Source organism: Falco naumanni, chromosome 6 (assembly GCF_017639655.2).
Source record: "Falco naumanni isolate bFalNau1 chromosome 6, bFalNau1.pat, whole genome shotgun sequence".
Lineage (NCBI taxonomy): Eukaryota > Metazoa > Chordata > Aves > Falconiformes > Falconidae > Falco > Falco naumanni.
The window spans coordinates 165,074-184,066 of NC_054059.1; the positions used below are offsets into that span (position 1 = coordinate 165,074).

An 18,993-nucleotide genomic window follows, 5' to 3' on the forward strand; every position below is an offset into this window, starting at 1 on the left:
CTGCTACTATCGAGAACGTTTGGCCTTAAGTGAGCAAACGCAGGATCAATTTTATATCTGAGACTCTTTCAGATGCTGGTAGTAGTTTGTATTTTCCATTGTGTCACCTACACCCTGGACTGAAATAAGGCCCGATCCTGGAAACTCAGCGCTTTCTAACTATCCGCATCCACCAAGAGATTTAATATCTGCTCCAGAGTTGTTGACTACGCGAAATCAAGAAGCGGGGCCCCCTCCTGTCCCCTCTGCCTGCCCGGGTGCAAGCTCCCACTGAAAGCACCAGCTCGGAGCTGAGCGCGGAGACCCGCGGAACTGGGCTCACTGCCGGCACCGCGGCACTGATTCGCGTGGGGACCTGGAGGACTTGCCAGGGGAAACAGTCATTTTTCTGACAGTCTTCTTTAAGTTAAACGCGTTTCAGATTTGTCATACCACCGGCATAAGGAGATTTTCCTCTCAGATAAAAGTACCAACGATTCTAAAGAAGAGTGTTTGCAAAAGGGGCACGTTTGACAGAACACAAACAGATAAAGCAGACTAATAACGTTCAGCCTTTAACATCTCTGCTAAAAAGAAGAACATAAAAGCAACAAAACCAAAAAGCTTTTCCAGAAATCGTAGGCATAGGGAAGAACGGATTGGATTTTCCTTGTGTTTTGCTGGTTTCTTCTGCTGTATGAGAGGAGGAAAATACTCAGACGAAATACTCGAGGCAAATTCTTTAGAACTTGACCCAAAGACGTTGAATACAACGAGATCTGGGCCGAGCCTCCCAATCATCAGGAGCGTTACAGAGAAACACGAGATCCTGCTAACGACCACACATCAGTGAACAATTAGACAAACAGTAGTTTGTCAGTAACTTTATTTTTTTCTTAAAAAATCGCATGACAAACTGGAACCAAGACCAAAATACTGTATCCACTGTACATCAGTCATTAGAAAACAAACATACACCACATTTGTATTCTACCAAACAGAGAGTGTATTTCCTTTAAAATTATATAGTGCGTGCTTTTAAATTCATGCTTTTCAATATTTATTTTACATTTGTTACTCAAATATTATCTGTTATAAATAATTGCAACTTGATCAAATGGTGCACCTGTTATACGCAAACCTCTTCAGTGCTGCAACTGTAGCTTTTTGTTGCCTCTTTCTTACTTTCTTTCTTTTCTTTTTTTCTTTCTTTCCAAAAAGCTGTTGGTATTGCTTTATTAGGACCCGAGAAAGCACATCTGAGGTGTCAAATAAAGTGTACAGATGCCAGAGGCGCTTGCAGACCCGGGTCTGCTGCTGAGCCCCACGGCTCAGAGCGCTGGAACAAGTGACGGGAGAGCACATAGAAAAAAATCGTTTCCAAAAGGCACAATTTCCTCGACACAAAGGTACAATAAAAATATATGGCCACTCAGATACGGGCGCCTATGGGGATGCGGTGCCTGTCCGGTGGGATCCCGGGCCCGCCAGGGCTTCGCCCCCCGCCCTCTCCCGGCCTATCTCCCCGCACGGCGGCTGCAGCGGCGGGGGGACGCAGCGGCGGGAGCCCCGGGACGCCCGCGGCGAGAGCGCACTCCCGGCTGCCCCGCCGCCAGTGCCCGCCAGCCCGCGCAGTCCCCCGCGGCACTGCCTCCCGTGGGACCACCCTGGGAGGCCGGGAGCTCAGAGTAAGGGGTAGGGGGGGCTGCAGCGCGCCCCCGCCCCGCCCCGCCCCGGCCGCCTCCTGCATCACTGCTCGCGGTGCCTGCTGCCGCTCTCCGGGTCGCTCTGGTCGTCGGTGAAGCAGACGTCGACGTCGCTCTCGTTGTCAGTCTTTTGCTCCTGCTCGGGGTGCGCGTAGCCAGAGTCACTCTTGTCCTCGGCCGCCTTGCCGAGGCTCTGCCCCGGGTGCCGGGACTTGACGTGCCGCTCCAGGTCGCGGCGCCGCACCAGCACCTTGCCGCAGTGCTCGCAGCGGTAGGGCGTGTTGCCCTCGGCGTGCAGGCGGATGTGCTTGTTGAGGTTGCTGGGGTCCCCGAAGGGCCGCAGGCAGACCTTGCACTTGAGTGGCTTGTAGCCGGTGTGAGTCCGCATGTGGATCTTCAGCCCGTACTTGCGGGAGTACAGCTTCCCGCAGTAGAGGCACAGGTGCCCGGTCTTGGGCTTCCCGCCGGCCGCCCCCGCCGCCCCTGCCGGCAGCGCCTCCAGCCGCCCGCGGCCCTTCTCGGCCGCCAGCTCGGAGAGCTGCTGCGTGTGCATGGCGATCTCCCGGTCGATGCTGGCCAGCGAGCCCAGCTCGGCAGCATGCAGCCCCGCCGCCGGCCCCCCGAAGTACGACACCGACTCGGGGTACTTGAGGAGGCCACCGAGGTGCAGCTTCAGCGGGTAGTAGGGCGCGGCGCCGTAGAGCAGCTCCCCGTTGTAGACGGTGAGCGGCATCACCGGCAGCCCGCACTCCCCCGCGTACGCCTTCAGCCCCTCGAAGGGCGGCAGCGCGAAGCGCTCCAGCGCGCCGCCGGGCAGCGGCGGGTAGCGGGCGGGAGGCAGCGCGGCGGCGGGCAGCCCCCGCTCCACCTGCCGGAAGGCCGAGGCCTCCTCCAGCGGCGAGAGCAGCGGGAAGGCGCGCAGCCCGCCGCCGCACGCCAGCCCCGCCGCCGCCGTCGCCGCTGGGGGGGGCGGCCTCGCCCGGCAGCGCCCCGCACTTGGGCGGCGCCTCGGCGGCGGCGCGTCCCGCCTTCAGCCCCCCCAGCAGCTTGGAGAAGCCGAGGGCGGTGGCGCCCCGCGCCTCCTCCCGCAGCGGCCCGGCGGGGCGGAAGGCCGAGCGCGCCCCGGGGCAGAGCGCCAGCCCGTTGCCGCCCGCCGGCCCCAGCAGCGGCCCCGGCCCGCGGGCGGCCCCCACGCTCATGTCCAGGGCGCGCTCCTGCTCCTCCTTGCCCGCCGCCCGCTTGGGCAGCCCCGGCTTGGCGAGCGGCGGGGAGGCGGTGGCAGCTTCGCGCTTGACGGCCTCCCGCGGGCCGCAGCCGGGCGGCGGGTGGCCGCGCAGCGCGGCGGCCGGCGGCTCCTTGGGGGGGAGGCCGAAGGCGGCGGCGGCGGCGGGCCGGCCGTGGTCGTGGTGGAGGAAGGGCCGGCCGTGGCTCAGCGCGCAGTGGAAGTGGACGTGGGCCTTGAGGCTGTTGGGGTACTTGAAGGTCCTCCAGCAGTACCAGCAGATGTACCGCTCCTCCCCTGCGGAGGCAAGCGGAGGGGCCCGTCAGCGGCCGCCGCGCATCCCCGAGCCTCCCCGCGCCCCCGCCGCCCCGGCTCCCCCCACCCCCCCCCACCCTCGCCCCGATGTCGCGGTGCGGTGCGGGCGCTGTGCGGTGCGGGCCGCGCTTCCGCGGACGGAGCGTCGTGGGGCCGTGGGGAGCAGCTGCTGCCGCGAGTCGTCTGTCGGGGGGCCCATCTGTTGGCGTTTGCAGAGGAGGAGGTAGCGTATGTCAGGGAGTCGGCTGCACCGAACAAAGACCAATCTAATGATCGTGAGCCCTTCATTACGCGGCGAGACAATATCCGATATGTATGGGCCATATGTAATCATTCCCTTTCAGAGGACAATGCCCTTTGTGCCCCGTACCCTAAACATTTCGGCTTCTCTCGAGCGGAACAGACCTCGGTGGCCGCGGCTGTGCTGGCTGCCCGGCACCGCAGAGGCACAGTCTTCGCTGGCCCTGCTTTGCCAAGAGCGTCCTTCCAAGGACAACCTCGGCTGCCTCTGCGGGCAACCTGTCTGTCTGGGTATCTTTATTCTTTCGGTTTTTCTCTTTCTTTCTCTCTCGCTCTTTCCTTCTTTCTCTTCCTCTTTCTCTTTCTTTCTTTGCCTCTCTCTTTCTCTTTCTCTTTCATCCTTCCTTCCTTCCTTCCTTCCTCTTCTTTCCTTTCTCTTCTTTCCTTCCTCTTTTCCTTCCTTTTCTTTTCTTTCCTTTCCTTTTCTTTCGTTCTAATGCTTTATCCCCCCCTGCCCCTCTCCCTTCCCTCTCCTCCCCTTTCTTCTATCTCTTTTTCTGTCTATATGTATCCATCTTCCTCTCTCTCGTTTCTCCCAGTCACTACGAGGCACCGATGGGACGTTTCGGAACCCGCGGCCCCCCCCAGTCGCTGCCCGCCCTGCACCGCCCCAGCTGCCCTCATTGATCAGTTAATGCTCCGAAACGCCAAAGCGGAGGCCAAGTGCCACACGGAACCGAGAGGCCGCTCCGAGCCTGGGCCCAGCTCCTCGCGTTTTGGGGGGTCCCTTGGGGGGCGATGGGGGTGCGGTGGAGCACAAGGGACGAGGATGGGGGTGCTTCGGCCCTGCGCTGCGTTCTGCGGCAGCCGGGGCACCCGCGGGGCGGCGGGTCACTGTGGAGCACGCGCTGGCTGCCACCAGCCTCCCGAGAGGGCTCTTAACGCAGCATTCGGGCCAGGGATCAGCCGGCGGCCGCCGCGGGTGAATCACGAAGTCTTCGCTCTCCACGGGAAACTCGAGGGCGAACTCGCGAACTCGCGTGGGAGGATCCAGCGCTGTTGCCCGTGTCTAGCCGCCCGTGTCCTTGCCGTCGTGAGCGGCCCTTCCTCGCTGGCCGTGGAGCAGCAGTCCCCGGCCGTGCAGCTCTGTGAAGTCGTCGGACGTGGCCTTCCGCCCCGTCGGGGAGAGAGGGAGGCGGCAGCGCGACTGCCCCGGCCCGGGTGGGGCAGCGGCGGCGGGAGATGGAACCACGGCCGCAATCCCACCGCCGTGCACGGGAAAGCGGGTAAAGAAGCGGAACGGGCCGAAAGGCGTGCGGCCTCAGACCTCTGCGGGCTGCCTCCCACTGCCTGCGTTTGCCTTTGCGAGTCTCTACAGCGATGCGGTTTGGCCCCGCTTGTCCTCGGCAAAAGCTTGGCGGGACCGGCGGGACGGGCTGCCTGCTAGGGCCGCCGAGCCCGGCCCGGCGCTTTCCCCGGTTCAGCTCCAGTTCAGCAACTATCGCTCGGAGAAAAAAAAAATACCAAAAAAAAAACGAAACCACCCTTGTCTCATCACGGTAAACCCATATAAATGGGGTCAAACACAAGATCTCCAAAGTTTTGTTTTGATTTGTTTTTTTTAAAAAAAAAAGCTCTCTGGATTTCTTCCGCCCTGTTTTGTTTTCTGTTTCTTATTTCGGCGGCGTACTATCCTTACAGGAAGAGCGCTTTAGCATTTTGAGACAATTCTGAGTCCGCATTATTTGGTCTGGAAACTGTGGGGCTGGAGTCGCAGCAGATCCGCAGGGTCAGTCTGCAGCTGAGCCTAACTTCGACGGGACGAGGAAGGTGCCACACGCTGGGTGCTTCTCGTAGACCAGAGATTTCCTGCCTTTATTTTCCTCCGGGCAGCGCTGGTACCCATCCGCAGGCAGGAGCTGCTGGAAGGGTGGGAGAGCGGGGATAGGACCCAGCGCCGTGTCCTCCTTCCTTCAGCCGAAGTTTCGCCAGAGGGGGTGACCCTCGGCAGACCCGTGGCCTCACTGACGCTGCGGGGCGGGGGGAGGGGGGCAGAGAGGTGACCAAAAGTTTCTTTTCCAGGTATAGTTTTAGTGCAAGGAGGGATCTGGGCTCTTGCGCATCGCACGAGTCGGATGGGACGTGAGCAGCCGGCGCCCGGCGTTTCGGCAGTCACCCACCCCTCCGGGCCGCGTTCCGGTCACCCTGCGGAGCAGCCAGCCTTGAGCGGAGGGGAGGGCGCAGCCCCTCCCCGGATCGTGCCCTTCCGAGGGCCACAGCCCGGCTGAAGCATCTTCCGCGCAGGGCAGCAGCAGGCGGGGTCCCCTCGCCGCTCCCTGAGCGGGCTCAGCCCGAGGCGGGAGAGTGCCCGCGGGTCGCGCCGAACCGCCGCCGCCGTCCCGGGGGGCGCAGGGATCAGCGGGAGGCTGTGCCCGCCGCCGTCGCGGCACGGCAGGTGAAGGCTGAGCGGTTTTGTCGTCTTTCCTCCAAGTTTACTGTGCTGCCATTTTTGTTAACCATTGGTGCAACTCCACCTAAGAACCAGCCTGCAGACTGAAACAAGCCGTCCCAGGCGGGTGGCTTCCCCTTCCCGACATCCTCATGTGATTTGACGCCGACTTAATTTTTTACCTAACGCATCCTAATTGACAGGGACCGCCCAGTAGCCGTTTTGACGCGACTATGTGAATCTACCCCACAAGGTAACCTGAAAAGGGGCTCTGAAGCTCTGTCAGAAGAGCACAGAAGGTGAACGCGGTGTTTTTAGAAACTATCAAGCTAAATTGCCGTCTCGGAAAACAACACTAGCGTTGTTTCATTGAAATCCTATTTGCCTATCAAAAGATCATTAAATTGTGCCGATGACGGAACGACTCGAGGCACGGGGGCCTTCCCATACGCTACCGAGTTAATAGATCACCCTTTAAATATAAGCAGATGGAGTCTTAGCTTAAAGGGTAGCAGGTTAGAAGTCGCTGCAGCTGTGCTGGCATTAATTTTCCTGAGGGCGCAGATTTGAAGGGCCCGCGTATGCCTACCGCAGTTTGAGCTCCCGTCAAAGATGTCAATTTTAAAGAGGGCTTGTTTTGTTTCGTTTGATTCGGTTGCTCTGAAACGAATGCCCGCATCTGTACCTTTCTCGTCGTGCGTGGGGGTGGCGGTGACGGGGATGTCAAACCACTGCGCCAGGGGGTTGGAGTACCAGACGGTGAGCTCCTCTCCCGGCTGGACATCTCGCAGCGCCCGGTAGAAAATCTGGGAGGGAGAGAAAGGAAACTTCTTCAGGAGGCTTGAGAGGGGAGGCAGGTGGTGGAGAGCGGTGCCAGGCCGGCCCGGAGCCGCGAGTGGGGTACCTGTCCTCCTGGCAGATCCGCAACAGCCTCCAGTGTCTGCTCTTGGGAGTTTCGGGCAGCCCGGATTAACCCTATCCACTCCAGAGCTGAGCTCCCGGCTTCATCCACTAATTCCCCTCTCACCATCCGCACCTGGAAGACAGGCGGCACCGCTGTCACTTACACGCGAGACGAAGCAGAAAAGAAAGCAAAAAGCTTACCCGTCCCCTGCCTGCCTGCCTGCTGCGCCCTGCACGGCTAACCGGCTTCCCCACGCCGGGCGGGCGCCTGGGCATCGCGGCTCGGCGGCAGCGGCGAGAGCATGTCGTTCCGCCGCAGCTTTGACTCTTCCCTCCTCGCCCGCCTTTGGGCAGCACCTTCCCCGACCCGCGGGTGCCCTGGAGAGCTGCGGCTGCCCGGAGGGGGTTGCTGCTCTCCGGGGTAAAGGTGGAAGAGCCCGGGCCCGGTGGGCACCTGCAGCTTTGCCAGGGGAAACGGGATTTTTCCCGTGGGTCGCACTGGTCCAAACGCACCTTGTTCAGTCTCAGCTGCTACATTTAGCTTAACGCTATATTAAACGAACAGGTAAGGTGGTTTGGTTTTGGTTTTAGTTTTTTTTTGGAACGGTTTGTGCAAAACAATTGCGACATACACGACTTGTCAGGAGACGGGGAGGGGGCAAGGGGAGGATTCTGCTTAGCTACGAAGTCCCTGTAGCCCCGTGCTTCATAATCTGCTTGCCCATACAAAGAGAAAATGAAGTGCCCGTTCCCTGAATGACCGTGCAATAAAAGTCATCGGAACAAAGCAGTCTAAAGCGAGAAACGAAGGGAGCCAGATGAGAAATAAATTTGAGTGGGCTGGCAGAGCGTTTAAAAACAATTAAAGGGCATTAAAAATCCGAGCGGAACGCGTGAGCCGCGGCTGCCCCGGGGGGTGGACGGAGGGCTCTCACCCGCAGCCCCCTGACGAACCTGATGGACGGGGCGCGTACCCTCCGCCGTCTGCTCCTCGCTCCTCAGCTCGGGCGTCGACTGACCCCGGAGCCGGCAGCCCAGCGGCCGTCACCCCCTCCCGCTCCGGCTGTGCGGGCAATTAGCGGTGTAGGAGCGGGACCCAGGCTCTGGCTCTGAGGGGAGGCCGAGCTGCGCCGGGCTGACCCGGCACCTGCGACTCGCACCGCGCCGCCGCCGCCGCCGCCGCCGCCGGGGGGGCCCGGCCCGCTTGCCCCGCGCTCCCTTCCGGTCCCAGCCGCAGGGTTCGCAGCCAAAGAGAGGGACTGTGCGGGACACAAACCCGAGCCAAACGCAGAAATAAATCGGTGCACCTGCCTCTCCCCCTGCCCCTTCCCTGGACAAAACCTGGGGGCTGTGAAAGCCGCGTGTCCCCGCCTGGCCGGGGCTCCAGGTCAGGGAAGGGGCAATGCCCGAGCGAGCGGAGCCCCGCGGGGCGGGGGCTGAGCGGCGGCACCAGCGCCCTCCGGCACCGGGAACCGGGTACCGGACTGCGGTGGCGCGTTCAGCGTGTCTGCGTCCAAGGCGGGGGCGCGTCCGCTCCTCCGGCAGAGCCCCCGGGGTCTCTGGCCTCGACGCGGAGGCCGGCGGGGCTAGCAGGGCCCCGGCGCTGGGGAGGAGGAGGAGAGGGTACGGGTGGGCCGGCTTTCCTGGCAAAGCCACGAGAAGACATCTCGGGACGCTCTGGAAACTCTTCCCTTTCCTTTCCTGGCTCGCTCTAAGAAGGGAGGATCGAAGAGAGAGGGAGGAAGAGCAGCCTCTTCTCCCAAGCCGGCTTCCCCCGAGTCAACGAAAAAGCAAGGTCCAGCGGTGCAGGAGAGACCGTAGGAAAATACCTTTTTTTTGGGTCCTGGCTCCCTGCGGTCTGACAGGTACTTGCCCAGTTTGAAGGTGCCCGGCACAGGACCCAGCCGCAGCCCAGCCGGGATGCAGCTCTCCGCGCTCACGCTGATGGCCGGAGCCCTGCTGGTTTGCATCGCTGCCTCTGGGTGCGAGCGTTCGGGAACCCAAAGTACTTAAGGGGGCCGGCGTGACAGCGGCAGGCGGCGGGAGGATGAGCACAGGCGTATCTCCGCCCGCAGAGTGACGCGGCGGTGTGCGGACGCCGGCTTTTCAACGGGAGCAGGAGGGGTACCCCTTGGCAGGGGGATGCTCTGGGGCGCAGAGTTTGGTGAGAGAGTTTGGTTCCTCGAGCAGCTGCGGAGTCCCATCCAAGAGGGTCACATGGAGCCTTTCCCTAACCCTCCTGCATAATCAGGCGGAGTGAATGGCTGGCAGACAATGGGCCAGGCGACCTTCCCATTCCTAAAAATCCAATTTGTCAAGGGCAAAGAAAAGGCGTTGGTGAATCAAAGGTCTGGAGGGACCATTAATCCTCAGCATGGGGTATTGTCCCCGAGACAGTTACGATATTTTAAGTGACAAATCCACTGTATAATTTCTCCATAAATTTTACTTCCTTTTATTGTTCCTCGACAAACCAGTTTTGGAAAATAAGTGACTATTTTAAGTCTACTTGGCTGAGCCTTTTGAGGTTTAATATACTTCAAAGATTTTTAATTCTCTTCCCTTGGCTTTATTGTAAAGGAGATTAAACAAAGAGATGGGGAATGTTTTGAGGACTTGTTAACTTCTATTGATTCCCGGCGTGTGCCATACAGAAATTGGGCAGGTACTTGATGGGAAAACACCAGAAAATACCTACACTTTTTTTTCCTCTCTTTTTTTTTTTTTTTTTTTTTTAAAGAACGACCATATTACCATTTCAGTGGGTTGGTTTCAGGCCAGTAATCTGTTCAGAAGAGCTTTGATCCTTAAGGAGGATGAATAGCACAAAATATGAGCCGTCGTAGCCCCTGTAAAACACACCGCTGCATCTGCGAGCGTTGCGGAAACTGTGTCTCCTAGTTCGTGCGATTAAGAAATAGAGACGGGAGGAAACAGAGACATACAGCCACCAGGAAACAGAGAGGCACGGCCAGCAGGTAACACAGATGTCTAACAAACAGCGTGCAGCTGGATTCCTTGTTTAAATACATCCACAGGTTCCTCTCACGCACGCAAAATAGCTTGCACCGAACCTGCTTTCGGAGGTGGAACCGGCAAAAAGCGATTGTAAATAAAGCCAGAACGAAGTGATTCGAACGGTGTGTCTATGTCCTTCCTCCTCGCATAAATATTGTAATTAAGACACAACGAGGCGCTAGGATTAAGTCATTTTATAATTCAGGCTGGGTATCCCAAGAAATCTCCAGAATCTGAAAAGGAAAGGTGTGCGACATTTTTCTTACACGCATGCAACAGTCCAGATGTGCCTGCCAGACCAAATAGTACAGTAACAAATTCAATTTTCCACTTTCGCTTTTATAGTCCTGTCTAATTCCCACTAGCAGATTTTCTCCTCTCCACACCTCCTAAGTCTCCAAAAAGAAGATTTCTGACCCTTTCTCCTACGGAGAAGTTGCACATGCAGATTTTATGCATTGCATTCAGAAAAAAATTGCAGATATGGAGCTTCCCCCCCCCCCCCCCCCCGGCGTTTTTCTGACAGTCAGACCTAATAAATTTAAAAAGAAAAACCAAAAAGCTAAGCTTAGAGGTGTGTCTGCCGATGGGTGCCAGGTAACTGAGGGGACTCTTCTCAAGTAACCCGGCTTCCTGCAAGATAAACCTTGGCACGTCGCTTTCCATGTGATCGTTAGTGTGGGCTTTGCTCTGGATTTGTTTGCCGCCGTCACGAGTGGCACCACCGTGGAAGCGAGGGCCTCAGGGATGCGCAGCGGCGGGAGAGGGACTTTGAACCGGCAAGTCTCACGAGCTGGCGGTTGCAAAGATGCCCTTTCCCCTCTCCCTGGCCGGCACCGCACCGGGAAAGCAATTAAAGCTCAGCCTGGCAAGTTACCGCCACCGCTGCCATGACGTTTGCCCACACCAGTGGCAGTGGCTCCGGCCCCGCCGCGGCCGCGCTGCCCGCCCGCCCCGTGCCAGTCGGCTGCCCTCCGCTAGGCACCGCCGGGGCGAGCCCCGAGGTGCCAGCCCCTGTTCAGACCGGAGGGCGGCGGAGGGCGGTCCGCACCGCCCGTTCCGCCCCCGGCGCTGGCCGCCGGCGCTAGGCGGGGAGCGCGGGGGCTGCCCCGGCCGGGGGGACCGCGACGGCACCGCGACGGGCCGGGGCCGGGGCCGGGGCCAGGGCCGGGGCCGGGGCCGGGGCGCTGCCGCCGCCTGCGCCGGGGGCTGCCGGCCCGCACGGGGTCCGCGAGGGCTGTGAATGTGTTTTTAGTAACGACACATACTGGCGCGCACAGGAGATAAATGTCGCGCCTGCCCCCCGCGGCATCAACGATCATCGATCGCATCTCTCCGGGGTGCAATGGCAGGGACAGTCCCGGGAGCGGGGGCGGGGGTGGTGGGGTGGTGGTGGTGTTCTTTTTCACTTCGGCAGGGACGGGAAGGCGGAGGGGGGGGCGGGGAGAGGATGTGGGGAACTGAAGATGACCCCTTTGATCAGCGGCCTGAATGGGGAAAAAAGGATAAACAAGAAGTTGAGGGCAATAAATTTAAGCCATGAACATGTCCCTGTAACCTCTGGCCTGGCCACTTAAGGATGAGCCTGGGCTGAAATTCCGGGAGCCGCAGAGGTAAAGAGAGGGCTTTTAAGGCGACCAAGGTATCCTACTGCTCCGGCTCGGGATCCACTCCCTCCCAGGCCTTAATGAGTCAAAAAGCGTGAACGACACGCGAACAATTTTATCAATAGGACCATGTAAAGGCCGACTGTGAGGAAAGTTATTTATTAATATAGCCGATTGTGGCTGGTTCCCATCCACTCAGAAAAGAAAAGCCCTTGCTCTGGAAGCATTCACACCAGTTCTCCAATTTTTATTCTGTCCTGTGGCTCAAAGTTGAAGTTCCCCAAGTGAAATAAATTGTCCACAAAAGAGGAAAGGAACCACATTTTCTTTTATTTTTCCTTCCCTAAAAAGGAAGGGTGAAACCGATCTAATGTGCCCACTGGAGCAAGATGCAGCATGAAAGGCCGGGTGTTAAAAGTAAAAGCAGCCTTTGGAGCAAATGGGATGGAAAATTAAATGAAATTAAATAGCTTGAACGACCGTATTGTCCCTTATTAAAAAGACACATTAATTACATGGTTTCAGCTTTATTCAAAGACAATGTTTAGACTCAATCAAAACATTCCACTATCGCTCTTTATATACTTAAACCGGGCTACTAGAGGCACCATTAAAGCGAGATCACTTTTGCCCAGAGATGCGACGAAAGTTATTTTCCTCGGCGGCCCTTATTTATGCCCACCGCTGAACTGCCGGTGCCCCTGAGTAACACTTTGGCACACTGTTCTCCCTGATTTAACAGGTTGCCCCATAATGAGGCATGAATGTTAAGGAACAACAGTCATCCAAAGAGGCACAGTTGCGGAGAGCAATGTCCCACCAGGGAGCTCCATTCAAACCATCAAACCGCTCCGGCACAGAGAAGGTTCAACACCACATTCAGACCAGCATGAATGCCTGTATACAGGGCCCAGCTCATTGTGCCGCAGAGCACCGCAGCGGAGGCTCGCACAAAATGCTGCAAGTTCATTCAGCAGGCCATACTCTGGCGGGACGGCCCAGCCGGCGGCTCCCGGGGTGACCTTTCTCCCAAATGGCTTTGCCCCGCCGAGACGACCCTTCCCCGGGATGCGGGATGGGCCGGCCCGGGGCTCCCCGCCCTGCCCGAGTCGGCCCGGGGGCGCCGCCGCAAGGGGATGGGGATGCAAGGAACCGGGCGGAGGGCAGAGGGGAGGCTTGCTGAGACCCTGCGACACGGAATCCCCTTTCAACCCAGAGACCAATACGGTCTGAACGTCTTTTCGCTTTCCTTTCCTTTCCTTTTTTCTTTCCTTTTTTCTTTCCTATTTGTTCTTTTCTTTTCTTTTCTTTTCTTTTCTTTTCTTTTCTTTTCTTTTCTTTTCTTTTCTTTTCTTTTCTTTTCTTTTCTTTTCTTTTCTTTTCTTTTCCTTTTTCTTTTCTTTTCTTTTCTTTTCTTTTCTTTTCTTTTCTTTTCTTTTCTTTACTTTTCTTTTCTTTTCTATTCTTTTCTTTTCTTTTCTTTTCTTTTCTTTTCTTTTCTTTTCTTTTCTTTTCTTTTCTTTTCTTTTCTTTTCTTTTCTTTTCTTTTCTTTTCTTTTCTTTTCTTTTCTCTTCGCTTCCATTCCCACTTCTTCTATTCCCTTTCCCTCCCTTCCCTCCTTCCCTGCCTTGCCCCTTCTCTCTTCTGCAATTTCTGTGTATCTCTTCCTCGATTCCGCTCACTTTCGCTCTTTCAGCCACTCTTTCTCAAACCTCCTTCCCTTTCCCACCCTTTCCTCCTCTCTGTTCCTTCTCACCACATCCATTCCTCCCCCGTGACGCCGCAGCAGCAGCCGCAGCGGCAGCCGTCCCGCCGCGGCGCTGCCGGTGCCCGGTGCTGCGGGCGGGCGGGGCCGATCGGCGGGGCCGGGCGGCTGCGGCCGGAGCCGGCGTCCCCCCAACCAGCTGTGCGGTGCAGACGAGATGCGGGTGGGATATTAAAGCAGCTTTTGAATAGTAATGCAGGTTCTATGGGAACCCGGGCAGATGACAGGAGCTCGATTTGGTATTCGTATTGTTAATCGCGACCGTCAGCCCAGATCGGATCCAAACACGTTTTGTGCTTGTTAAAAATTCCAGCGTAGGGGCTGAGATTTTTTTTTTCTCTTTTAGCCCAGCTTCAATTGGAGGCGAAACTTGCCGCATGAAGTATTCAAAGTCTGTCTAAAGTTGCCTTTTAACCGGATTCTCCCCCTCTCGCAGCCCCCACCGTATCTCTTGGTTCTTTCGGTTGACATGGTGCAAATAAAAGTCAGTAAACTTGTTGCTGAATTGCAATGTTTCGGTGTACCTTTATAAATTCATACCTTTTCTCCCTCGATCGCCTCAGAATGAGCCCCTGCCTCAATTCGATTTTCCTTGCTGTTGGGCACATTTAGGAGAGAGTCTATTTGTGAAGTTCATTTCTAGGCAAATGTATTCAAGAGCTGATTGGGATGAATAGGACCGTGTGTCAGCCGCCCCTAATTGGGATTAAAGCACTTCGGACCATATGCAGAGAGTGACAGAAATTCTCAGGTTTCATTGTGCTCAGACTTCCACCCGCCTGGACACTCCCCCTGGAAAAAGGGGATTTAGAAAGATTTGGGGGAGAAACTGAGGAAATAAAGGAGACGCAGAAAATGACCGGGCTAATGTCCCTCTGTGGGGCTGCCAGCGTGGCGACTGCCGGCGACAACGACAGGCAGAGGCGGGGCAGCGGGGCGGCGGGGCCGGGGCCAGGCGCGGCCGGGAGCGGAGCTGGAGCCGGGTTTCCCGGCGGAGGGAAGTGGAGGGAGCGAGCCCCAGCGCTCTCACACCCGGCTCGTATTCGGTCTGAGAAACGCTGGGGGCTTTATGGGGTAGGGATGAAAAACCCCACGGGGAAACTTTCCCGGGTGTTTCTAGCCTAGGGGACAGGCTCCCAGAGGAGGAGGGAGGCAGGGAGGGAGGGAGGGGAGATGCGAGCCACAGGCAGGGGCCGCTCCCTGCCCAAGCCCAGCACCGGTATCCAGACAATGGGGGTTTTTGGAAATGTGGCCCTGCTGCAGCAGGGGGTGGCCGGGGGCTGCACGCCCTGCGCCGGGCCTGCCTGATCTCGTGGGAGACGCCCACGGCCAGGGCGTTGGAGGTCCCTTTCGACCCAAACCACTCCGTGAGTCTATGTTTTTAACCCAAAGTTGCTCCACGTCCATACCCAGCCACCGCCCTCTCTGCCTGTCCATCTGGGTGCCAGCTGTGCACGGGTGACCCTGGCAGGGTGAAGCTGAAGGCTCTGCACTTGTGGAGCCGTAGCGAGAGGCGACGTTCAAAGCCCAGGCCTGGCCCTCACACTGTGACTAATCCGGGTGTGATGAGGTCGTCTGGATGCGGCAACCCAAAACCTGGTGCTAAAAACCACGAGCCTGTGCCGCTCTTAGGGCCTTTGTTTGCAGAGGCTACTTTGTGCCAGCGAGGCGACCGAGAGCTGGTGACCGTCCGCTGCTCTCGGCCACCCGACGCTCTTCTGCAAAGTACCCATCGCCCCGATGGGGCGGTTTTGTGCCATGTCCCCCGCAAGCCCGTGTGCCGCTGGGGCACAGCCCGCATCCTGGCAGGTTCGCGCCCCGCTGCCGTCCCCGCGGGCTCCGGGAGGGCTCAGCACCGCGGGGTGACACGGACACATCCTGGATACAGAGCTGTGTGTCCCCCCGGCACGGGAACACGTTGGCACTGTCTGCAGGCTGGTCCGTAGCGGTGGGAAGGGTCATGCCCACACCCCATGACTAGGCGATAACGCCACTCACTTACGCGGGCACCTTGCCGTGTCCCGTGGGTCTGGCCGGGTGCGGAGAGGACCCAAGCGTGGTCCAAGCTGGGGAGAGGCTGACCCAAACTGAAGCGTGCCCGGTGTCCCTGGCATGGTGCCCTATTTCTAGCGCTGAACTGGGCTTGGATATGACATGAGAAGTCCGGCTGGCCTGGAGAGAAGCAGCGTGACTGTTACCAGCAAACGTTGCTGAAGTACCAGATCAAGGACTGAGGTCCATTCTCTGGTGTGAGTTTGCCCCTGCAGCCCGTCCCTGGTAAGCGGAAGGTCTGGTTTAACGGACCGGGCCGGGCCGGGCCGGGCGAAGCGGAGCCCCCCGCGCCTGGCCCCGCATCGCCAGGCACCCGACGTTCCCATCTCTGCAAGACGAAGCCCGGGAGGGAGAGACGGCGGGAGGAGCGGTGGGCACGGTCGTACGTGCCCGTGTGCGTGGGTCGGGGCATAGTGGTCGCGCCGAGTGGCCGCCGCTGAGCCCGGCGTAAGCCCAGTCCCTGACTCAATTTCACCACAACCGCGTTGGTTACGGGCCGAGGGAAGCGCACAGCGCTGCCGTGCCTCCGTCGCCCAGAGGGCTGCAGTACTTCAATATAAATGGAAGGAGCATCCCCGCGCCAGCCAGCAGCGCTGCCCCAGCTCTCCCGGGGGGGGGGGAGCGGCAGGTTTGCCCGCGCAGCCTGAGCCCAGCCGGGGCGACCCGCGTTTGCCGCCCCCGTCCCCCGGGAAGGGATACCCGGGCTGCCCCGCTGCCCGGAGGCTGCTACTCGGGTTAAAGGCAGAGCTGCGCGCAGCTTCCTACAGCTATAGCATCTCATCTATACGTATCACGCGTATACCCACAGGCCCCTCAGAAGCAAGAGCGATGATTTTGCCTATGTGTCCGTACATATGCACCCGGGTACGCACACACGTAGAAACTTATTTATAAGCTACTATGCTGGAGTCACTACAGTCCTGTTTTTTCCATGGGTTTCGTGACAGGAGCTCAGGAGGAAGGCCTTTCCTCTCCATGCTGGCCGCCCCTGAGAGACAGGGCTATAACTTTTGGAAAAGCGTGCTCTGCGTGTAGAGCCAGCGGTTACCGTACACATACTGACCGATGCGCTAGGAAGCATCCACAAAGGTCTGCGTGGCGCCGGGGAATGGACCTGTCCCTGTGCTCTGGAGAGGAGCAGAGCGTGCTCCCCTCCCTCCCTGTCCCCCAGCGTCAAAAATATCCCCGGGAATCCAATTCATAGAGCTCTGTTCTGATCTGAGCTCCCTTTGAGTCGGGCTTTGTAAAGACAGCGGCTGTATCGCTTAAATCACATGGTCCTTCCACCTCTAGGCAGGCAGGCTAGCGCTGACTTTTTATTCCAGCCTAGGCTTTAATTGTTTGGGGTTTTAAATACAGTGGGAGTCCCCTTCTCTGAGCATTTCCCCAGACCGTGTCTATCCATCCTGACAGCTTGATAGATCCGAGCCCGACTCCGAATCTCTTCCAGGGATGAAATTGTGCGGCGGCAGAGGAAGCCAAGGCACGCCGGCAGAGCGCGCATCCCGCGGAGCTCCCTCCTCCTCCTCAGACCCCTCTGCCGCGCTGAGCTCGGCTCAAGGCGAAAAAATTCTTTATACACAGTGTAAATTTGTTGCGGTTTTCCTCAAGAGCTCACAGGGGGTCTCGTCTCTTTTAAAATCAGCCCTGTGTTTACAGAAGAGCTGCAGCTGTAAACCGGGACACTTATTTTCTGCGAATCTTCTCCCCGAGGGGCAGCGTTACAGTACAGTAACCGCAAGGACACAGCTGGGGCTGACGGGGGGCGGTTCACAGGTAGATGCCAATGTCCTCGGGAGAAGCCAGTGCCGTCGGTGCCGGGGTGGGAGCGGGGAGCCGGGGGCACGGCGGCGGGAAGGCGCCGGCCCGCTCCCGCCGCGGCTGCCCTCGGTGAGGGGTCGAGGGTGGAAGCGGTGGTTTTCTGAATCCGGCACTTGGTCTGAGAAGAGGCCGGGAAAAAAATCATTGGCACGGAAAAGAGAAAGGGATGAAAAAGTAGTAGCTGCTGGAAGGAAGGTCTCTCTGCAGTGGCACCAGAGAGCAGGGCAGAGTTTGCTGGCTGGCTGGTAACAGTGTAAATGGAGAAAGAGACAGGTTTTGCCAGCAAGCAGGAGAAAGGGCTATAAGAGAGCTGACTTCCTAATAAGCGCATATAATGTTGTAAAGGGTTTCAGCATTTTATGCTTTTAAAGATACGACTATCAGCCAGAACAAAAACAAACAACAAAAAAAGAACTTGAGCAAAAATGCAGCTATCAGAAACTGTTCGTTACACTCTGGTAAACATTCCCTCATGGTGAAATTGTTGGTGGGGGCGGAAGGAAGGGCAAGAAAACGCGTGTTCTTCTAGTATGTGAAGCTCTCTAATTAATGAATTTGACAAACTGAAAGTTCTTCTTCTGGTTCCTGTGAGCTGGCTTATTTTTTCTTTTTTTTTTAAACACAGTGAACATATTCGAAACATGAAAATATGTGATTTAGATATGCAGAATAACGGAGGCTAAATCCATGTTATGTAGGACTTATCTTAAAGTACACCACGAAGTACAGCCCTTTCCCTTCTCTTTATTTCGGCGTTGCATATTCTGGTGCTGACATATGCATCGGTTTTGACAGCTTTGGAGTTATGAAACCAAAGAAACTTGTAGGTGTCATTTGTCGGAAACCATTTTCCGTTACAGCTTGTAGATTTTATGTTGTTCTTTGTATTCATTGTTTCTGTTATTAAAATAAAATCTAAATTTTTTTTTCAGTATTTTTGCCCAATCGCCTATGGACTGCTGCCCTCAGCTTCGCCAGTGTCATCATCTTTCAGTCTAAATATTCAAATATGCGTTTAGAAGAAGAAGACAGATTAACCTCAAAGTTTCTGTCTCACTCTATGTCTCTCACACAGAAAAATTAGGACACACTTCGGACGCACACATACAAAAGGGTTAGCTCGTCCGAAACGAGGAGGAAACCCCCTATTTATCTTTGAATATTTATATCACGACTTGGTATTTGTCGGGGGGTCTTTTTAATAAGCCGATCTCCTTAAATTATTTGTGGAATTAATCTTTCTTAAAATCGGGTTTGAATTAAGCTGCGCTCAAAATATTAGAGTCAAACTGACTCCTGCTTCTGAGTCACGGTTTTTAAAGCTAAATCATGATGCCCACCGTATAGGTCTTTCTGCCTGAGAATGGTGACTTGCCATCATTGTGTTTAAACCCGTCTCTCGAGGTATTTGAAGAAAAAACTGAGTGTGCACACTCAGCTACCGCTGAGAAGAGGTTTTCAACAGCCCGTGTTAGCCAGAGCAGTCCCCCGGGCTTCAGGGCTTGCCCCCGGGTACGGAAACTGCTCTCGGATGGGTGCGGAATTGGACTCGCAACAAACGCAGTCTCATGTGGAGGGAATTACCGACTCTCAGACATCCCTTATGAGCCTTCCAGGCAGCTTTTCCTCGGGAATTTGAGACCCAGGCCAGCCCCCGAGGTGCCCGCACCCCCCGGCACTAAGCTCCCAAAGCCGCACCAAGCTGTCCGCACCCGCTGCCCCGCCCCGGCTTGCGGACTGAGCGCTGCTGCCCTGCCCGCTCCACAGAAAGCCCCTGCAACCCTAGGCAGCTTTTATTTGAAAAGAGCTGTCCCGTCCTACAGCCTTGGCATCCCGTAGCCGGTGTGCTGAGATTTTCCACTAGTACTGTACCTTGCAAAGGGAAAAAAAACCAAAACAAAACCCACAAAAAACC

The 18,993-nt window shown here is 57.1% G+C and overlaps 1 protein-coding gene across 1 annotated transcript; it reads right to left on the bottom strand.

Moving 5' to 3' along the window:
* Nucleotides 1-848: 848 nt before the first annotated feature.
* PRDM13 (PR/SET domain 13) lies at nt 849-9,377 on the bottom strand. Its single transcript, XM_040599438.1, is given in 5 exon segments — nt 849-2,658; nt 2,660-3,204; nt 6,597-6,717; nt 6,816-6,947; nt 8,644-9,377. Coding segments are annotated over 5 exon segments (1,869 nt in total). The 5' UTR covers nt 8,785-9,377; the 3' UTR covers nt 849-1,728.
* Nucleotides 9,378-18,993: the final 9,616 nt, after the last annotated feature.